Source organism: Heliconius melpomene, chromosome 11 (genome assembly GCF_056956725.1).
Source record: "Heliconius melpomene rosina isolate 202511_hmr_F chromosome 11, ASM5695672v1, whole genome shotgun sequence".
Taxonomy (NCBI): domain Eukaryota; kingdom Metazoa; phylum Arthropoda; class Insecta; order Lepidoptera; family Nymphalidae; genus Heliconius; species Heliconius melpomene.
The window spans coordinates 9,956,888-9,974,932 of NC_140399.1; the positions used below are offsets into that span (position 1 = coordinate 9,956,888).

At 33.2% G+C, this 18,045-nt stretch overlaps 1 protein-coding gene across 2 annotated transcripts in view; it reads right to left on the minus strand.

Moving 5' to 3' along the window:
- The window catches only part of tow (target of wingless repressor), a 76,891-nt gene that overhangs the window by 16,661 nt on the left and 42,185 nt on the right, over positions 1 to 18,045 (minus strand). The window contains exon 2 of one of the 2 annotated variants that reach the window (XM_085193043.1): positions 127 to 405. The exons of the other annotated variant lie outside the window; for it this stretch is intronic. Within the exon in view, the coding sequence (XP_085049169.1) occupies positions 127 to 208 (82 nt within the window). The 5' untranslated portion in view covers positions 209 to 405. The remainder of the gene's footprint in view (positions 1 to 126; positions 406 to 18,045) is intronic. 2 annotated transcript variants of the gene reach the window in all.

Below are 18,045 nucleotides of genomic sequence, written 5' to 3' on the forward strand. Positions count from 1 at the left end.
ACAATAAAATTCGGAGAAAGCTGCAACAATATAGATCAGAAAGTATCAGAAAATTAAGATAAAGGATATCTAAAATTGGCCAACCCGCATTAAGATAGATTCATCGCCCTATCAACTGAAGCTCACCTGACTTCTTGGCACTGTTCCCCTTCCCACCATTTTTATTTCGCCGCGGGTAAAGATTTATTTTGCTCTGGCCACACCCCATCACAGCTTATTCCATTACACTTGTTACATCAAACACTTATACACTTGTTACGATTCATTATACACTTTTTGCGGAAAAAAATACACTTTTTCACTTATATTTACGGTATTTCTGAGTTTTAAACATTTTTTAATATTTATTTTTTTACTTCAGTTTCCCTTTTTTAGTTTAAGCGTAGATTTTGCGTAGTTTCTTTCCTGCAAAGAAAATTTTGTATTAGAATTTGGGGGAAGCAATTAGGTAGGTATGGTTTGGTTCATTGCGGGGGCTTATATGAATGAATTATATACTTTATGATTTATTTATTGGGGCTGTAATGTATATAAATAAAATATGTACATAAACGTTAATAATGTTAATAATTATTTTGTTTTTTTAAAGAGTTATTATCAACATCTCCGAACAATACATTTTTAAGAACTATTTCTAAATAATCACTTCTAATATATCACTTTTAATATATTTAAGAGTTAAAAAATATGGACATTAATAAAATATATAATCCAATATGTTATTATTTAAAAAAAAACTTTTATTTTAAATAATAACATTTAAGAGCAAATTAATCATTTATTATATTTTTATAATTTATGCTTTAAATAACTTTGTTACGGAGATGTCGATAAGATCGTAAGTTGAAATCGTAAATAGAGTAGAGTCATAAAATAAAATAATAAAACAGAAATTGTTATTATAATACAAATAATATCGGGTTCCAATGGCATAATGTAAAGGAACATGCTGTATAATATGGTATATGTATGTTTGTACATAATAACATGTAGTACTTAAAGAGAAGCCAGGCAGATGACTTCAAGGAAGTATAGCAACTTCTTAATGGGAAATAAAAAAAAAAGTATGATACTAAACTTTAATTGAATCCATTCTGCATCCGGAAAGTTGGGAAGTCTCATAAATAGTACTATAAAATCATCTCAATTAGGCTTATTGTTAAATATACGTTGAAGAACTTTTTTTATTAAGCTTTAACCAACTTTCATTTTGTTTTATTTTTTTATATTGTCTTATACTATCGTTTCAAATTTGAATCCAATGTGAATCCTTTCACTCCATTCTGCTCTCTCCGAAATTCGAGATATTAGTGTTAGACTCTACGTCTCTTGCTAGAGCGGAGAAATGAATAATTTGTGCTCTCGAGTGCGAATCAAACCCACTCCAATCAGGCTCATAGCCACATGTAATGTAAAATAACACATAAAAATACTAAAATAACAAATATTTATGTATATATGTCCGTTCTTTTGTTCCCTTGTAACTGTTAAACAAGTCAACCGATCTCGCGAGTGTTATTAGATGTATTAATTTAGTATATCTAGACGATTTTTTTATTCTGTTTATAATTTATATCATTCAAAAAAGGTATATTAAAATCTAAATAATAAGCTCCTGCAACCTAAAAGTGCACAAACAAAAGCCCCTCAAAAAAGACAAAAGCAAGAAGCTTTTAAGTAAAAAATACAATAACCCTTTGATTGCACACGTCTATGACAGAATTGTTCGTGTTTGATACTAGCTAATATGAAACAGGCGAAGTAAGGGGTCGTAAGTGTTATTATGTGAAGAGTGAATTTACTTGGCAATTCATTTTTTTTATTTATTTTTTGTAGGGGGAGTGTGTTAAGACTTGTATGTAGTTAGTGTTGTTTTAATTATAAGGTAGTCTGAGGGAACCTGAGATTCTAGTGAAAATACAGTCCGTTATACATTCAGATACTTCTGCAAATAATCCATTCTCTCTAGTGGATATCGAACTCACAACCGTCGCGTTTAATTAATTTAATATATTCATTTCCCCTTTTTAGTAACAACCTAAATCATAACATTGAGTTGCTCCATTTAACACACAACGCCTCCTGAATGAACAGTGGAGAACGAAAGTGTCTTAATGGGAACGGAGTGTCATAACACTATGTTCCCTCCGACCCTGGTATGTAGGGAATACAGCGTGAGATTAAAACAAAATAAACATACTAAACTAATCTTACGCCATAACTAATATCTCTAAGTGCAAGAACAAATTAAATATTAACATTTATATCTTTTATCCAAGCAATTAACATAAGTTATAGGAAAAGTTATCCATTCCACATCTTTAACCTGTCATTAATTCTATAACAGAATCTATATACGAGTAACGATCTCTATCTCTCTCTCTCTCTTCTCTCCGCCTCATGGAAACCTCAATATGTGTTAGTAAGATGCATCAAATTGAATACGTCGAGTAATTCCATTGATCACATACTGGAGCTGAACCAATAATGCTTGCGATGCTATTTGACAGGTTGGAATATCTCTATATATTATTATGCGGCTCAAATTGCTAGGAAATAGTATAATTATTTTTCCGTTTTCTCCTTTTCACTGAAGTAAAGTTATTTGGGCGGATTTTAACGCCGTATTTCAATTTTCATTACGAAAACTTTTATGAGTAACTTAGCATTTCATGGATTGGATTGCGTTTCTTAGTGAGGTGAATCGTGACTCAAGTGTAGGTTCCCTAAGGGTCCCTGTAAATGTGGACTATCGATCGATCGCCTACATTGTCTCCTTTCTCTACTGAAATCAAATTTGAAATGGTTGTAGGTGGTTAAATAAATATATTTGAAATTGAATAATTATTCTTATTATATTTATTTACGTTTATATTTCCATTTCTTCGCTCTGGAGTCGAGGCAAAATGTGGCGTTGAGTTATGCCACTAAACAAGCAATACCTCCAGAATTCGGCAGAAAGTTTGAAACGGAGTGTCTTAACACTAGGGTCCCTCCACCTACCCTGCTTTGTGCGGGATACAGCGTGAAGCTAAAGCTGAATTATTCCCATTTTCCCGTTGTCATAGACAAAGCGCGGCATTAACTTAAGCCACTCAACACGTAATACTTCAAAATCAGGCGAAAGTCAGACTATCACAACACTAGATTTCGTTTGTCTACTCTGCTTTGTGGGTAGAACTGCTTTAGAAGCATAGGGACAAATCTCTCCACTTTTTTCTACGTTAAATAAGAGAAACTCAACGTTACTTTAAACTAACCGATAAATAAAAAAGCTTTTACAAAGTACAACTTATTTAAACATATATTCAAATTCCAAATTACTAAATGCAAAATATTTTGATATACGTTTGTTTTCAGTATGTATAAACAAAACGCTCGTTTACATACGAGAACGCATATATTCGCATAAAGTAAGTGATTCTGTTGAAAGGTTTAATTTCTAAAACATCAATTACATACATAGATATGTCAGTTCAAAGGTATCTAAACTAAAGGGTATTGTGAACGCTGAACCATTGGAAATGGAAACCATCGATCGATAGCTGCCAAATAAAAAACAATGATGCGAAGTTATTTTACTAGTGAAATTTACCACCTGTGTTGTTCGTGTATTTTAGATTGTATGGTATATTCGTTGGTAGACTAGTTTTAGCATGCAATTTCGTTTGTGTGGACAATAAATTGAAAACTATAACTGGTTCCATAGGAAATTTGGAAAATCTTTTCTTCATGCTTGGAGTCCTCAAAGTACATATTTTTCTTAGATTCATGCTGTTTCATATAGCATTCTTTACATAGATAGACAGACGGAATCTGGGAACATAGTGTTAAGGCAATCAGTTCCCATTAAGACACATCCGCTTTCCACTTTCAGCCGAATTCGAGGCGTGTTGTTACGCCGTGCTTTGCCTCGAATGGTAATCGAACCCACATCCAAAATAAAAAAAAGTTATATATAATTAATTGTTTATTGTAGTATTCAATAATTTTAATAAATTTGAAGTCGCATCTTTAAAGCTGAGAACCATTCATTATACCCCCTTTACCACTGCATCACGACGTTGTTCTATAGATGCGCATAGTTCTATAAATCTATTTGTAATGAATAACAAAGAACACAAAGAACTGTTCCGCCACAGTTACGAAGAAACGCAATCAAATTAAAAACTAAAACTAACAGATTCTAACCAGACGTTTAACTTGATTGCCTTTGTAATCTATCGTATATGGTTTAGTATTTAGGTGATTTTACGATATAAAAAAACGGGGCAAGTGCGATGTCGCATTTACCCACCGAAGGTTCCGTATAAATTTCGTGAATATAGGATAATGGAAAATGTACTACTTTTTCAAATTGACAAACTTGAGTATGTTTTATTATTACTGTAAATTTTTACAAATTGTATTGAGGCTGTTTTAATGGCACCATTTACGCGTAACTGGTTGCATTATTATTGAAACTGGAAATGTATCGGGATGGTTGTAGGCTCGATTCCTCCACAGGGGAATGGTTATTTTCAATTCCTCATTCTCTCGGGAAAAGTGAAACTAAATACCAGCTTGTATAAAATTCTATCGACTTCAAACAGTAAATTTAAGACTTATACGATTTTCTCAAGGATAGGATTATTAGAACTGGACCAAATTAAATCAAAATGAGAAAAAGTTTAAAAAATTGACTTCTTCATTTTCAACCGGATCTAATAATAAGAACTTAATCAAACTTTCATCCAACTATCCTCGAAGTGTACTCTTTTCAAATTAAAAAAGAATAATCGAAATCGATTGGAGTGATATAGAGTTATTCATCAGAAATGGACAGTTTGTCAGAAATGGACTAAGTTACCAGGGACCACACAGACCGCACCAGCTTTCAAATAAAAAATTAATCATCAAAATCGGTCCATCCACTCGAAAATTGTGAGATAATAAAAATAAAAAAAATGCAGTCGAATTGAGAATCCCCTTCTTTTGCAGAAATCGCTTAAAAAGAGCGGAAACTTCATTTACAATGTCCTAAAAATCTTTTAATTTATATCTAATTATATTTTATTAATACATTTTTCAACACACGAGAAATATATATGTAAGCAAAGTAAGAATTTAATTAACTACCCACAAAGTAATTATGTGGTAGAACTTAAAGCGTTGTCACCTTCATCCTTTACTAACGACGTCATTAGCGCTGTATTAATGTTACTTTTTTTAGTTTCACGCAGTATCCCGCATGTGGCGGGATAGGCAGAGTGATCCAGGCACAGTGTTAAACTCCATTTCCCAACTAGATGCATTTCTGTTTAAACGTTTAGTGTTGTATAAAGAGGAAATGAAAACTACTCACGCGCCTAAGTGGGTTTTGAACCTGGGACTATTGCCTTTACAATCAGAGACTGTGCCACTGAGCCATGACGGCTTCTCACACTGCTATATGAATTATAAATAACACTCATACGATACTTTTTATATAATAGGAAGGAAAAATAATGAAAGTAGGGCAGCCACATCATGTTCATTTATTAAAATTCTAATAATTCATACAATCATGACTTTTACACAAACATAAATTTTAGTTTTTCTTAATAAACTGGGTTTTGTATAAAAAAAGTCGGTTTTTCGTACACAAATTATTTTATGTTTAATCTGTGGAATATTAAAAATTTAAATATTGATGCTATGACCTAGTCAAAGTGGGTTAGGTTGCGCTGTTTTGTTTTAAATAGCCACCCTAAAATCGCTGCTTTTCTAATTACGAGGCAAAGTGCGGTGTTGAGTTCCGCCACTCAACGATCAATGCCTCCAGAATTCGAAGGAGAGTTTGGAAACGAAAGTGTCCTAACTCTATGTTCCCTCTCCCTACTTAATATGACCTAATATTATGTTTATGTTTTAAGGCTTCATTAAATGGACGAAGGAGCTTAAACGGTTGAAACGAGGCTTAGTACGCATTAAATGTATACTTGGATCACAAATTTCAGGCACTGCTATAAGATCGTCTCCTTGAAACGATGGTCACCAGTTCAATAAAGCTCTTTAAAGCAGCTATTGCCAGTGAAACAAAAATATCAACTGAACCAGGATTGCGTTTTGGCGAAAGTTTTACAAGTCTTTCTCTCTTTGATCAGAAAAGAATTTTAATACACTAACATCCCACTACCCATACTGCATGATGTTAGACGGTAGTAAGTTTTTTTTAAATTTGATATTTATAATAATTCATTTTTTTTACGATTTTTGTGTTTAGCTGTAAACGTCTACAGGCGCCAAATTTGCTGATAAAAATGATTAACAGGAGAAATTTGGGTGAAGACAAATAAACACGTCGTTGCCTCGTAAATAGTGTTTAACAGTGTTTGTGTTGTAAATTTTGTCCCAAGTATCTTTTACAGAAACGTATTGGTAATGTTTTAAGGTTATTTCAGTCCGTGTGTGCTAAAACATTTTTTGGTTTTGTTTAACTCTAAGATGTTCTATAATTTATATTTTTTACTCTTTTTCCTCCATCCTGCAAGGTAGGCAGCATTTATGAGCTAGATGTAGCTGTCAGTAAATTGGATATAATTTATAGGAAAAACCTATTATTAGTGGTACTTATCTATCTAGTGTATTAGAATCCAAAAACAATATGAGTGCACGACACGCTAACATGAGAAATGGCTTAACCGATTTGGTCCGGTTTTCAAAATAGAATATATTTTGGTAAATTTTATTTTAATATTTAGTGTTTATTTTATTTAAATAGGTTCAATAAAAAATAATATCAATATTATACGAGTATAGTAGTTATATATTCGACAATATTGCTGCAAAATTAGTTTTATTGAATAAGCTAAACCTTAATTTTTCAGAATACGAAAATAATTCAGATTACCAAATAAACAATCGTGTAATTCAAGGGGGCGAAGCCGCGAGCGGATCGCTAGTATCAAATATAATTTTCCCCTAAGTGAGAATTGAACCCACAATTATAATATTAACAGTCACATGCTATACCTCCCATCCTTTTATTCTATGTATTAAAGTATAATTTTAAGGCAAAGAAATCCTGACTTCACTTATAATAGTTACTGAAATAGTTTTTAGTTTAACATACTATGCAAAATGGTTAGGCCTAAAACCACACCTGAAATAACCAATATTTTTATACGCTCAAACATTTTAGGAAAATAATGTTTTATTTCAAAGGAACCTCCGTTTAAAGATAACAGTCCCCAGAAGTATATATTTAGTCGTAATCGTATATCCTGAGGCAATCCTCTACGGCGGTATTATACAACTTTTTACGTATGGCCTTGTGGAGCTCTTCGATTATTGTTACAGCCGTTTTGTATTGGAATAAACGTTATTTATTTTATTTATATATATGTTTATGGATTTTGTGATGGAATTTCTTTCTGATCTTTCAGTAGCTATATGCGGGAATCAAGTGAGTTTTCTTATAGGGTAGTGCGTTCAAATCTATTTCTGGGGAGTTTGTATTTCAAATGTAAGTTTTTTCTGATCTGCCTTATTAATCGAACTGGGGCGTAAAGTGTCATTTAATTTTCTTAATAATCACAAAAAATATTTTAAAATGGACGGAAAGTTGGATGCTGTGCCTTCTCTCTCCTTTACTGGCCTAAGTATAGAATACACAAAAATTGTATACCTAACTAACATAATAAATTGTGGTAGTCCAATTTATAATTATATTGTAGCCTGAAAAAAAATTAACACTTAAGTAGGGAGAACCTAGTGCCAAGACACTCTGTTGCCCACTCTCCGCCGTAATTTCGGGGCATTGCGTGTTGAGTGGTATAACTTAAACCGCGTTATAATTATTACTACAGCGAAGAAATGGAAATATTAATGAATGATTAATTTCCTCGAGTGGGAATCGACCGCACAGCCATTCCATTTACAGTCACACGCTTCCACCACTACGTTACGATAGACTCTCGAAATAATCTAAAATTATAAAGAACAAAACACGAACAAACACTAAATCACTTGTAATATTTAAATAAAAGTGTCTCGCAATATCATCCAAGGCAACGATAATGTAATTTGTCGTTTTAATCTTGGTTCAAGTTAAGTAGATTATAGCAGCGAAACCGTAGCGGGCTTTATCAATTTTATCGGATTGAACGCCTGTAGGTACAATAAAATGTACTTAACGGAAGACTATGAGGGAACCTAGTGTTAAAACACTCCGTTCTCCACTTTTCATCGAATTTTTCGAAGCTTTGTGGGTTCAGTGGCGAGGTTCAACGCAAGGGTCTTGCCTTGGTGCTAGGGTAAAGAAATGAAAACATAATTAAATAATAATTCATTCCCTCCATTGGGGATCGAACCCACAACTGTCGCGTTACAATCACCCCATAAACCCATGCACCATGACGGCCTAATATAGTAATTGGTTAGGTATATTGACGATATTCATAATTTTAGGTAACATAAAACGAATACTGAATTTCAAATTAACGCGTGTAGAAGCGCGCCTTTTAAAATATTAAAGTATAATTATATTTTAAGGCTTTCCATCAGCAATTATCATATACGTATGTTAACAAGATTTGGAACTCTTCAACTTTGCAATGGAAAATTGCTATAAGGGATAGGGGGATAGGGGGGGGGGGTGGGGATAGGCAGATATATCTTAGATATCATATACTTCGATTTCAATATACATATTGAGTAGTGGAACTCAAGTCCGTACTTTTGCCCTGTCAAAGCGGAGAAATGACAATAGCCCATTAGTTCATTCCCCCGAGTGCGAATCAACAGCTATCGTGTTTACAATTTGATGTTGTTCTGTTAGATGAATTTTATCTGACACTAGCGGCCCGCTCGCGGTTTCACCCGCGTGAACTATGTTATTATCAATTTCTGTCTCCATGACTACGTCCTAGTGACGTCTATGCAAAATTTGAGACTCCTAGCATTTGTAGTAACGAAGTTTCATACAAACTTTCAACCCCAAAAACCTTAGGAGTCGAATATTGCAAATTCCCGTCTTAGCGAGCACCTACGTCCTATAAGTAACTCCTATACAAAATTTGAGATTCCTAGCACATGTAGTTGCTGAGATTTCGTGATGAGTGAGTGACTTTTCGATTTTATATATATAGATTATATAGTTTTTTTTTATATATTTTATTAATTAATTTCTTTTTCTTTCTTCTCCTTTTTTGGGGTTCCATACCATCATATACCAGAAGAACACATGATCCGTACCTTATATAGCACCGACAAAGGAATTGTAATATTCGTCTGTAATTTTTAAGTACGCAAAAGCTCAAAAACGCGGGATCAAGAAAAAAGGATTATATGAAAATAGTTAAATTACATTAATATTTATTTAAAAAACCACTTCATTTGTAAAGTGGTTTAATTTATTTCATTTCATTTCTTTTTCTATTATAAGATATTTATTTTAATCTTTGATCTTACGTGGGATTTTTCTTTAACATAAATTGAGTGGAAAACCGTAACGCCTTCGCTAAGTGGATACCAAACAAATGATAATTTAATATTCTTATAACTTTTTTAGCTTCCCAATGACGTAGTTTAATTCACCCTCAGTTTACTTTGCTAAACTTTGATCTTAAGATCAAAACATCGTAAAACCTTTTTTTTGATCCTAAAATCTTAAAAAAAATTCTTGCCCCATTCGTACTTGTAATTATACCACATGTTAAGTATACAATGCCATTGTTACAGACAGCAATGACCTTATTATATGTAATTGTAGTGTATTCTTAATTTGCCACTACCAAAATTTAAAATATCTGTAAAAAAATTGTAACAAGTAAAGCTTATTACACTGTTCAAGAATATTTAGAGGATAAAGATGTATGGAATTAATGTCTATTGAATGTCAGGCAGGATAGCTGCCAACTAATGTAATAGTAAAATATGCCAATGACTTTGAAAAGAGCAACTGTTGAGTTTCTTGCCGGCTCTTCTCAGCAGAACTGCCTTCCGAACCGGTGGTAGCTTTTTGTTGACATGTACATTCGACTCGATTCAAAAGTGCTTATAAAGTTTATTTGAATAAAGAATATTTTGAATATGAATTTGAATTCTTATGGAATTCTTCTCTATATTTGACTTCGCCACGCAACACGCAACGCCTTCAGTATTAGGCGGAAAATTGGGAATGGAGACTCTAGAAAGTTTAGAGTGAAAGTTAGGTTTCCTCTGCTTACACTGTGTGCGGGATACAGCGTGAACGTCAGCTTTACTGAGTGACTGACAAACGACGGAGAAAGAAACACTGGAATTAGAAATTTGAAATATGGTATATGTACATTGTAGATACTTAGCCTATTGTAAAGCCTTAAATGTTGGGGATTACTAAAAGAGGGTTTTTCGCAAGTCCTACGGAAACGGGAAATAATAAAATTTTCCATTTTACATAATAAAATTAGAGGTCGTCTTGACTCACGGGCACAAGCGTGTATCTGTAAGCGCAACGGTTGTGTGTTCGAATCGAGAAAATGTATTTATATTTATTTGACTTACCCTAACTAAAATATAAAAAAACATAGCAAAACCCAAACAAAGTTGCGGGCGACGACTAGTCTTTAACAAAATCATTTATTCCAACATTGTTAATATTCAACACAATTTTCATATACACATTCAAGGAAATTGAGTTTCACAAACCACTTAATAGAAACTGTTACTGAGATGAACGTTTACTATTTCACTATATCAATACGAACGTTATACCTCAAAGGAAATGGAAATAATATAATATTAATGTTAATATATTAGTCCTTAAGTTCTTTGGACCGATTTAAAAGCCTTTTAATCCAGCTGTAGCTGTTATTCCATGTTTAGGAAAAAACAGGTTTAGTGGGATTCGAACCTGCGCTTTTTGGAAACTCTTTAAATGCTTTGATCATATAACATATGGGCTTTTGCATATAGCCTACCTTACTCTAGGCAGAGGGAAGTTCGGGAAGTATTGTTAAGACGATGGCTAGGAAATAAAGAATACAGTAACTTAAACTTTTGACATTTTAAAAGTAAATAAAAATGTAGTGAGTTCGTAAGTGTAAAAATAATGAACCTAAAACATCGCAATGTTTCAAATAACTTTTATTTTTAGATTATAAATTACAAGAATATTTTTAGATATCTATTTTTGGCCTGAAATTTGTGTTACGCTACTAAAGGTAGAATATTCAGAAACATTATTTGAGTTTAACTTGGTTTTTAAGAACGCGATTGTCGCGAATTCGAATTTTAATACAAAAATAAAAATGGGGGAAAGATTATGTTTAGGATTTAAGTTGGCGTCGAATTTGCCACTCAACGTGTAAAGCCTCCATAATTCTGCGGAAAGTGGGAGACAGGAACGGAGTGTATGAATTCAAGGTTCCCAGGTTCCCTTTGCCTATCCTGCTATAATACTATCTTTCACCAAAAAAAACATGACTGTAATTAAAGAGGGCCCCAACGTCGATTATCTTCGTTATGGCTGTGATTATTTGTAATAAATGACTGGAATCAGTCTCTGTTAAATGTTTGACAGTTTGATAGAGGTCTAGTGGAACGCTGGAGAGACATAATTAGTTAGCAGCGAAAATGAACCTATGGGAATATGGGAATAGATGTTGCTAGAATAATAGTTTTGTTATGCAAATAAATAAATGAGAGTAATTTAAAATTATTTCAATTGATGCAAATATCTCCAAATTACTTAGGAAAAAAATTAATATCCATTTTCCAAAAAAATACAGGAGAGTATCGAGAGAGGACCTAATGACCTAGTGACCAAACACCTCGTTTTCCGCCCGAATTTAATATAGGTAAAGCGTGATGATGATATTTTTTTTTAAAAAATAAAAGTCGTGTAGATTTTTTAGCTTTACATTGTACGGTATATTCCGTATACAGCATGATAGGTACAGGGAACCTTGGAACTTAGTGTGAAGATACTCTGTTCTCCAATATGACACTTCTCATTCCCACTCTCCGCCGAATTCTTGAGGAACTGCAACAACCCTCTTTGCCTCGTTACCAGAGCGAAGAAATAAAAATATTTAATTTCATTTACTCGAGTGGAAGTCGAACGCACTACCTGGCCACGACAGGCATCAGTTTAATTGTATGAAAATTGAATATTTATTTAAACAAAAGGAAAATTTACCTCAAACCTAAAACATAAAATAGGATCTAAATATAAAATAAATATAAGTTTAAATATCTTATATCCAATCAACTAACATGACGTGGAAAGATCGTTTCTTCACGTTAAAGTGACAAGTAGGTGTTCTCATTTTTGTATATGACGAAAACTACAAAGGGTTAATAAATAATAAAATGAAAATGTGTTATATTGTGCCGTTGCTAATATTTTTGTATTAGGGTTTTTAAATTTTCTATATATTTATTGTATTTTTAATAGTTTTACAGGAGAATTTAAATACCCTAGTTAACAAATGAAAACAATAATTGTTTTCCCCTATAACAACTGGTGTATTGACACTAGGTTTTTAGGGTTCCGTATTCAAAGATTGAAATGGGACCTTATTAAGATTTCCCAGTCTGTCCGTCCGTCTGTCACCAGGCTGTATCTCATGAGCCATGATATTTAGCAAGCTATAAAAATCTAATAAATTAAATATTTAAGGGGGCCCCCATTTAGCAAGAAAAAACCACCCCAACTAAATTTTACTTGTAACTTAAACATAACATTCCTTACATAATACTCCAGTACTGTTCTAATGAAATTTTCATTATTCTTTTCTCATTTCAAAGTAAAAGTGAAGTTAGAATATTATATGAATTTTCCAGGCAGCGCTCCGATCCCCCCTTATTGCATTACTATCTAATCAAATGGTGAACGCAATTAATTTAGTTGCAATTTAACCCGGCCGCAGACTTAAATCGAGTTGAAGCTTATATAAAACTTAATCTTGATAGACTAGACTCTCTTTTCTATGTTTTTTTTCTCCATTTTTTCTGTCTATAGTATGTCTTCGGTGTTAGGTTACGTTAGTTGCTACTTAACCCTGTCACAGACTTAAATTAAGTTGTAGCTTATATAAAACTTAATCTTGATAGACTAGACTCTCTTTTCTTTGTTTTTTTTTCTCCATTTTTTCTGTCTATAGTATGTGGTCGGTGTTAGGTTACGTGACTCGGTCGCATACTTAAATCGAATTGTAGCTAGAAGAAAGCTAAAAAATAATCTTGCTAGAGTAAAAATAATTAAATCGAAATCGGTTCGTCCGTTACGGAGCTACGATGCTACAACCAGACATATTAATACACACAAACACACACACATCCCAAATCACACGTATTATCATATGAGAGTTATAACATCCCTCTATTTCCTAGTAGAGGGTTAATAATGAACAAAAGGAATCAATTTCGAATCGGTTTTCCTTTATTTCTTTTTTCAACGTACAGTAGATTAGGCGGCAATTTGACGCCATACATTATTCTCAAATATAAAAAGAAAGTCTTTCCCGTTCTCGCCCGCAAATTACCCGGTTGTTTCTATACAAACACGTAGCTAATCTTTTTGTTGGGGTGAGATTTACTAAAATACGGAAAAATTGTTGGTATATTGCGGAAGAAGAAAATGCTATGATTTCTGTATTTCAACTTTTTTACTGCATAGCGAGGTAGACAGAGGGAACCTGGGTAAAGATATTCTATTTTCCACTATTCACAGCATTGTCGATACATTAGGTGTCACATGGCGTAACCGAACGCTGTTCTTTGTCTTCTTACCAGAGCGTTGAAATGTAGACAATCCTCTGAGTGGAAATCGAATCCACAACCGTCGAGTTTACAATAAAATACTGTGCCAAAAATGACATTTTCAGAGACCCTTGTGGCCCAGACTGATAGTGTCTGTAAATTTGGTAGTAGTGAGTTGGAGTTCCACTCGATGGCATGACTTCTTTTCAATTCTTCTTACTCAACATAAAATATCTTCAGAATTGGTGCACACAAATTGAGGAAAAAAGTTCTAAAAACTAGGTTCCCTCTACGTTACATTTAGGGAAACAAGTGAAGATGCAAAAAAATCATATTTTCAATACCTTACCAATCACGTCGGTGTAATCATACAGGTCGGCTAATGCCTAGTGGTTGCCAAGGACTTTTGCTACATCAAAAGACTAAACAAGTATAGCTTATGTTATATATATTAAGTTATTTATATGTTGTTTGTTATGATATAGTTCCAAGGTCAGGAGTGGTGGTTGCAAGTTCATTTCTAATGCGACTTACTTATAATTGAAATGTAAACGTTTTTAGGGTTCGGCACCCAAATGGAAAACATGGAATCCATATAAGTTTGACATGTCTATCTATCTGTCTATCTGTCTGTGTGTATATCATAACCACTTAAGTCTAGAACTATTATGACTACACAGTTCAACATTTGAAAGACATTTGGGTATGTCTAGATAAACTTTAAGGTACGAATTTTAACACTACATTTAGTACTTACTACATTTACTTATTTACAACTTTATTTTGGTAGAGAATGTCTGTTCTGTGTGAGAACAAATTCAGTAGTAGTTAAAACGAGAAATGTCTCACGTAAGCGTAAGCTATATAATTCACAACTTCCCCATGGCTTTTAAAACAGGAGTTCATCTTAAATTATCACTATTAACTTTATTTTTGAAATTTTTAGAGTATTCTTCTTCGTATCAATGCTTGGAAAATTAAGATCATATTTTGCCAGTATTTAGCCACGTTGACTGCGGTATCTGTTGCCTTAATCAAATCGTCATATCAAAAGGGAACATTTTTGGCAGGAGAGTAATTGTGCCATTGTTTGTGGGCACCACCACTTCATGAGATGTCCTTTGCATCGGCCAACCTGGATTCTTTTGGAATTATAATACTGAAATGGTCTTTTTACAACAAAAAAACGATATCCTCCCGATGCGATCGGTTAAAAAAGCTATCAAAACAACACAATACAATACAATACAATAAAAACAAACTACATATATATAAATCCCAAAATTATTAAAGTAAAACTTCAATCAAAACGACTGCGGGATTTATATATTGGATTCACGAAAAATAGGATACGTAACCCATTCGTTCTACGAGCACATCCTATTAGTTACGGCTGGATGAGGTATTGGAATATTGCTATTGATCTCGATGCGTCGCTTGACAGATGTTTGTGGTTTCGTACATTAGTGTATATTATTGTATAGTATAGTATATTATAATAATATGAGACCAGTTATGGCGCAGGTAGCATCTAAAACCGAGACAATAATATATTCCATATTTTCATTTTTTTTGCTCTGGTGTCGAGGCAGTGTGTTGAGTTTCGCCACTTAATATTCAATGCTTTCAGAATTCGGCGCAAGGTCTTAGCGGAGTGTCTTAACACTAGGTTCCCTGTGCCTACCTTGCTGTGTGCGGGATACAGCGGGAAGCTAATTTAATTAAGTTCTGCCACTAAATAACACGAAATTGGTTGATTGTAATTAGGTTGCCTACCCTGTCTATGCGGATGACGTTAATAAAATAATGATATGCTAACATGTATGCATATGCAAATAATTTAATGTTAGGATAATTCGGGAACGCGTGATCCCTCACGAACTCCCATTGAAAAACAATTCGTATTTACTATATTTATAATATTTTGCGGCCGTCGCAGCCCAGCTAATAGATTATTATCATTTTCTTATTTTGTCTCAATTCGGACTCGTAATATCAAGAAAATGTTATTTTTATATTTTTTAATAAGCCTGATAGTACATATTAAATAAAATTATATTTAGCTTCTACACTTCCATATACTCGAATCTACAAACTCTAATGCCTAGACTTCGAGAGTAACCTTAACAAGAAAAGTAAGCACTGAGGAAATTCAATAAACATTTTGTGCCACTTTAACGATATGATGGAAAAATTTTATACACGATTCTTTATAAAATAAAATAAGTAGGTACTAGTTGCCAAGAATTCTAAGTTGGGTTCCCTTATTATATATTTTTCTGGTATCACGTAGTATTCACGCAGCATCCCGCTTACATTTAATTCACATGTCTTATATAAATTGTTTAAAAACTACCCTGGTTCCCTACCCCCAATCACATATAACAAATTAAGTTTGTAACTAGTAGTGTCGTAGAGACACCTGTGTTGGTAAACGCAACAGGTTTAGGGTTCGATTCCCACTTTTTAATTTTCCTCGCTCTAGTAACAAAGTAAAGTACGTGACACTCAGAAACTGGCGGAGCACCACGCCGCCAGTTTAAATTAGATTTCTCTAGAAGAACAGAACACTGAAAATATCAATACAAACTTGAACTATTCAGGATTGGAACTCCTTACCCAAATAAAGTGTCCCCATTGTCAAAGGTGATTTCACCCCCAACAAAAGGACAACCAAGCTTCCCCATGATGCTAGTAATAGATAAATGTACTCACGTATCGAATAAAAGACCGGATATTGCCTTTTTATTGCTAAAGTGCTGGCCCTTTTGAGGACTCAAAAGCTTTTGTAAGTATACTTTATATTAAGATATTATGTATATTATAAAAAAATATGAAAGAAAGGAAGTGGTGACCGTAGTTTCTTAGCACTAGGTTCCCTTTGCCTACTCTACTATATGATTGGCACAGGGTTTAGCCATCTAAGATTTGGTCTAAGGATCTCGATCACTGCAGCCCAAATAGAGGTACCCTGTACCCATATAATATTTTAATATTTACGTTAACGACTGGTCTTTACATGTAACACTTTCATAATGACTAGGTGGCTGAATGATAAAGTATAAGCGAAACTACTGCGAAAAACTCAAATTTATCTGATATAGGGAGTATAGGGAATCAATAAGAAAGATTTTTTCGAAATTCCCAAGGAATCAATGGAATTCTACAAACAGATATATAAACCTCGTATTCTATTCTTCGTCTGAATTATGATTATGATAATGTTATATAATAAAAAAAACAATTTTTACCTTAATCACAACTCAAAAAACTCTTATTTTTACATTTCTTTTTCTTTTCTTCTTTCTTTTCTTTTTTTTTATAACTGAATCTATGACATCCAAACTCGTGTGATAATGTCACCGGCCCTAAAAATCGAAGGCTGTTAACGAAATGGGTTCGACGTCGCTTACTATATTGATTTTACGTATTTGTTCTTAGCCTTACAAAAATAAAAAAAACCTTGACTTAACTACAGAATACAATATACAAATTTGATTTATTGGAATAAAATATTTGACAATTAAATATTCTTGTTAAGAGATGAATATAAATATTATTGTTATAATTGTTTGTTCTTTTAATTTATAGTTACTTGTCGATTGGTGAAAACTAATACTGGCATCTCAAGAGCAAATATACAGTTAGTATATTTTTCTTAAGCTGTAAAATCTAAAACATATGGTCTTAATGTCAGGTTTCTTGATTATTTTAATTGAAAGTAAATAGTAATAAAGTAAATCATGGTCCTAGATTTGAAGCCAATGCTATAAAATTTTATTGTTCTCATTTTTTTTAGCTTCATGCCATATCACGCATATAGTAGAGTAGTCAGAGGGAACATGAGAGTCTAGTGTTACGACGCTACCGTTCCTCTTACCACCGTATTCTCGAGGATTTCCATGTTGAGTAGCGGGACTCAAAGCTGCATTGTTCTACATAGAAGGCAAAAACGCAGCTTAACGCTTTTCTTCGCGGCGTTGAATTCCGCCAGTGAATACGGATTTTGGCAAATGGAGGGTCTAAATGTAAAGATATTTGTCCAAATTTTGATACATTTTGTCACAAATACGGTATAAATCTTAATCTAAAACTCAGACAGCTTTACAAGATAAATGGTAATGTCTTGTTTCGTCTGTCGCGGTCACGTTAAATGTTTGGTTATAAAAATATTTTCTTATTTTATGACTGAACTAGCGAAGTATATTTTAGTAGAATTGCTGCTACTAAAATATGTTTCTAAAATCGAAAGATTTATGGTTTTTGTTACTATGCCCATATATATTTACTAGCGGACGCGCGCAGCTTCGCTTGCTTATTTAGGGATGAATTTTGATA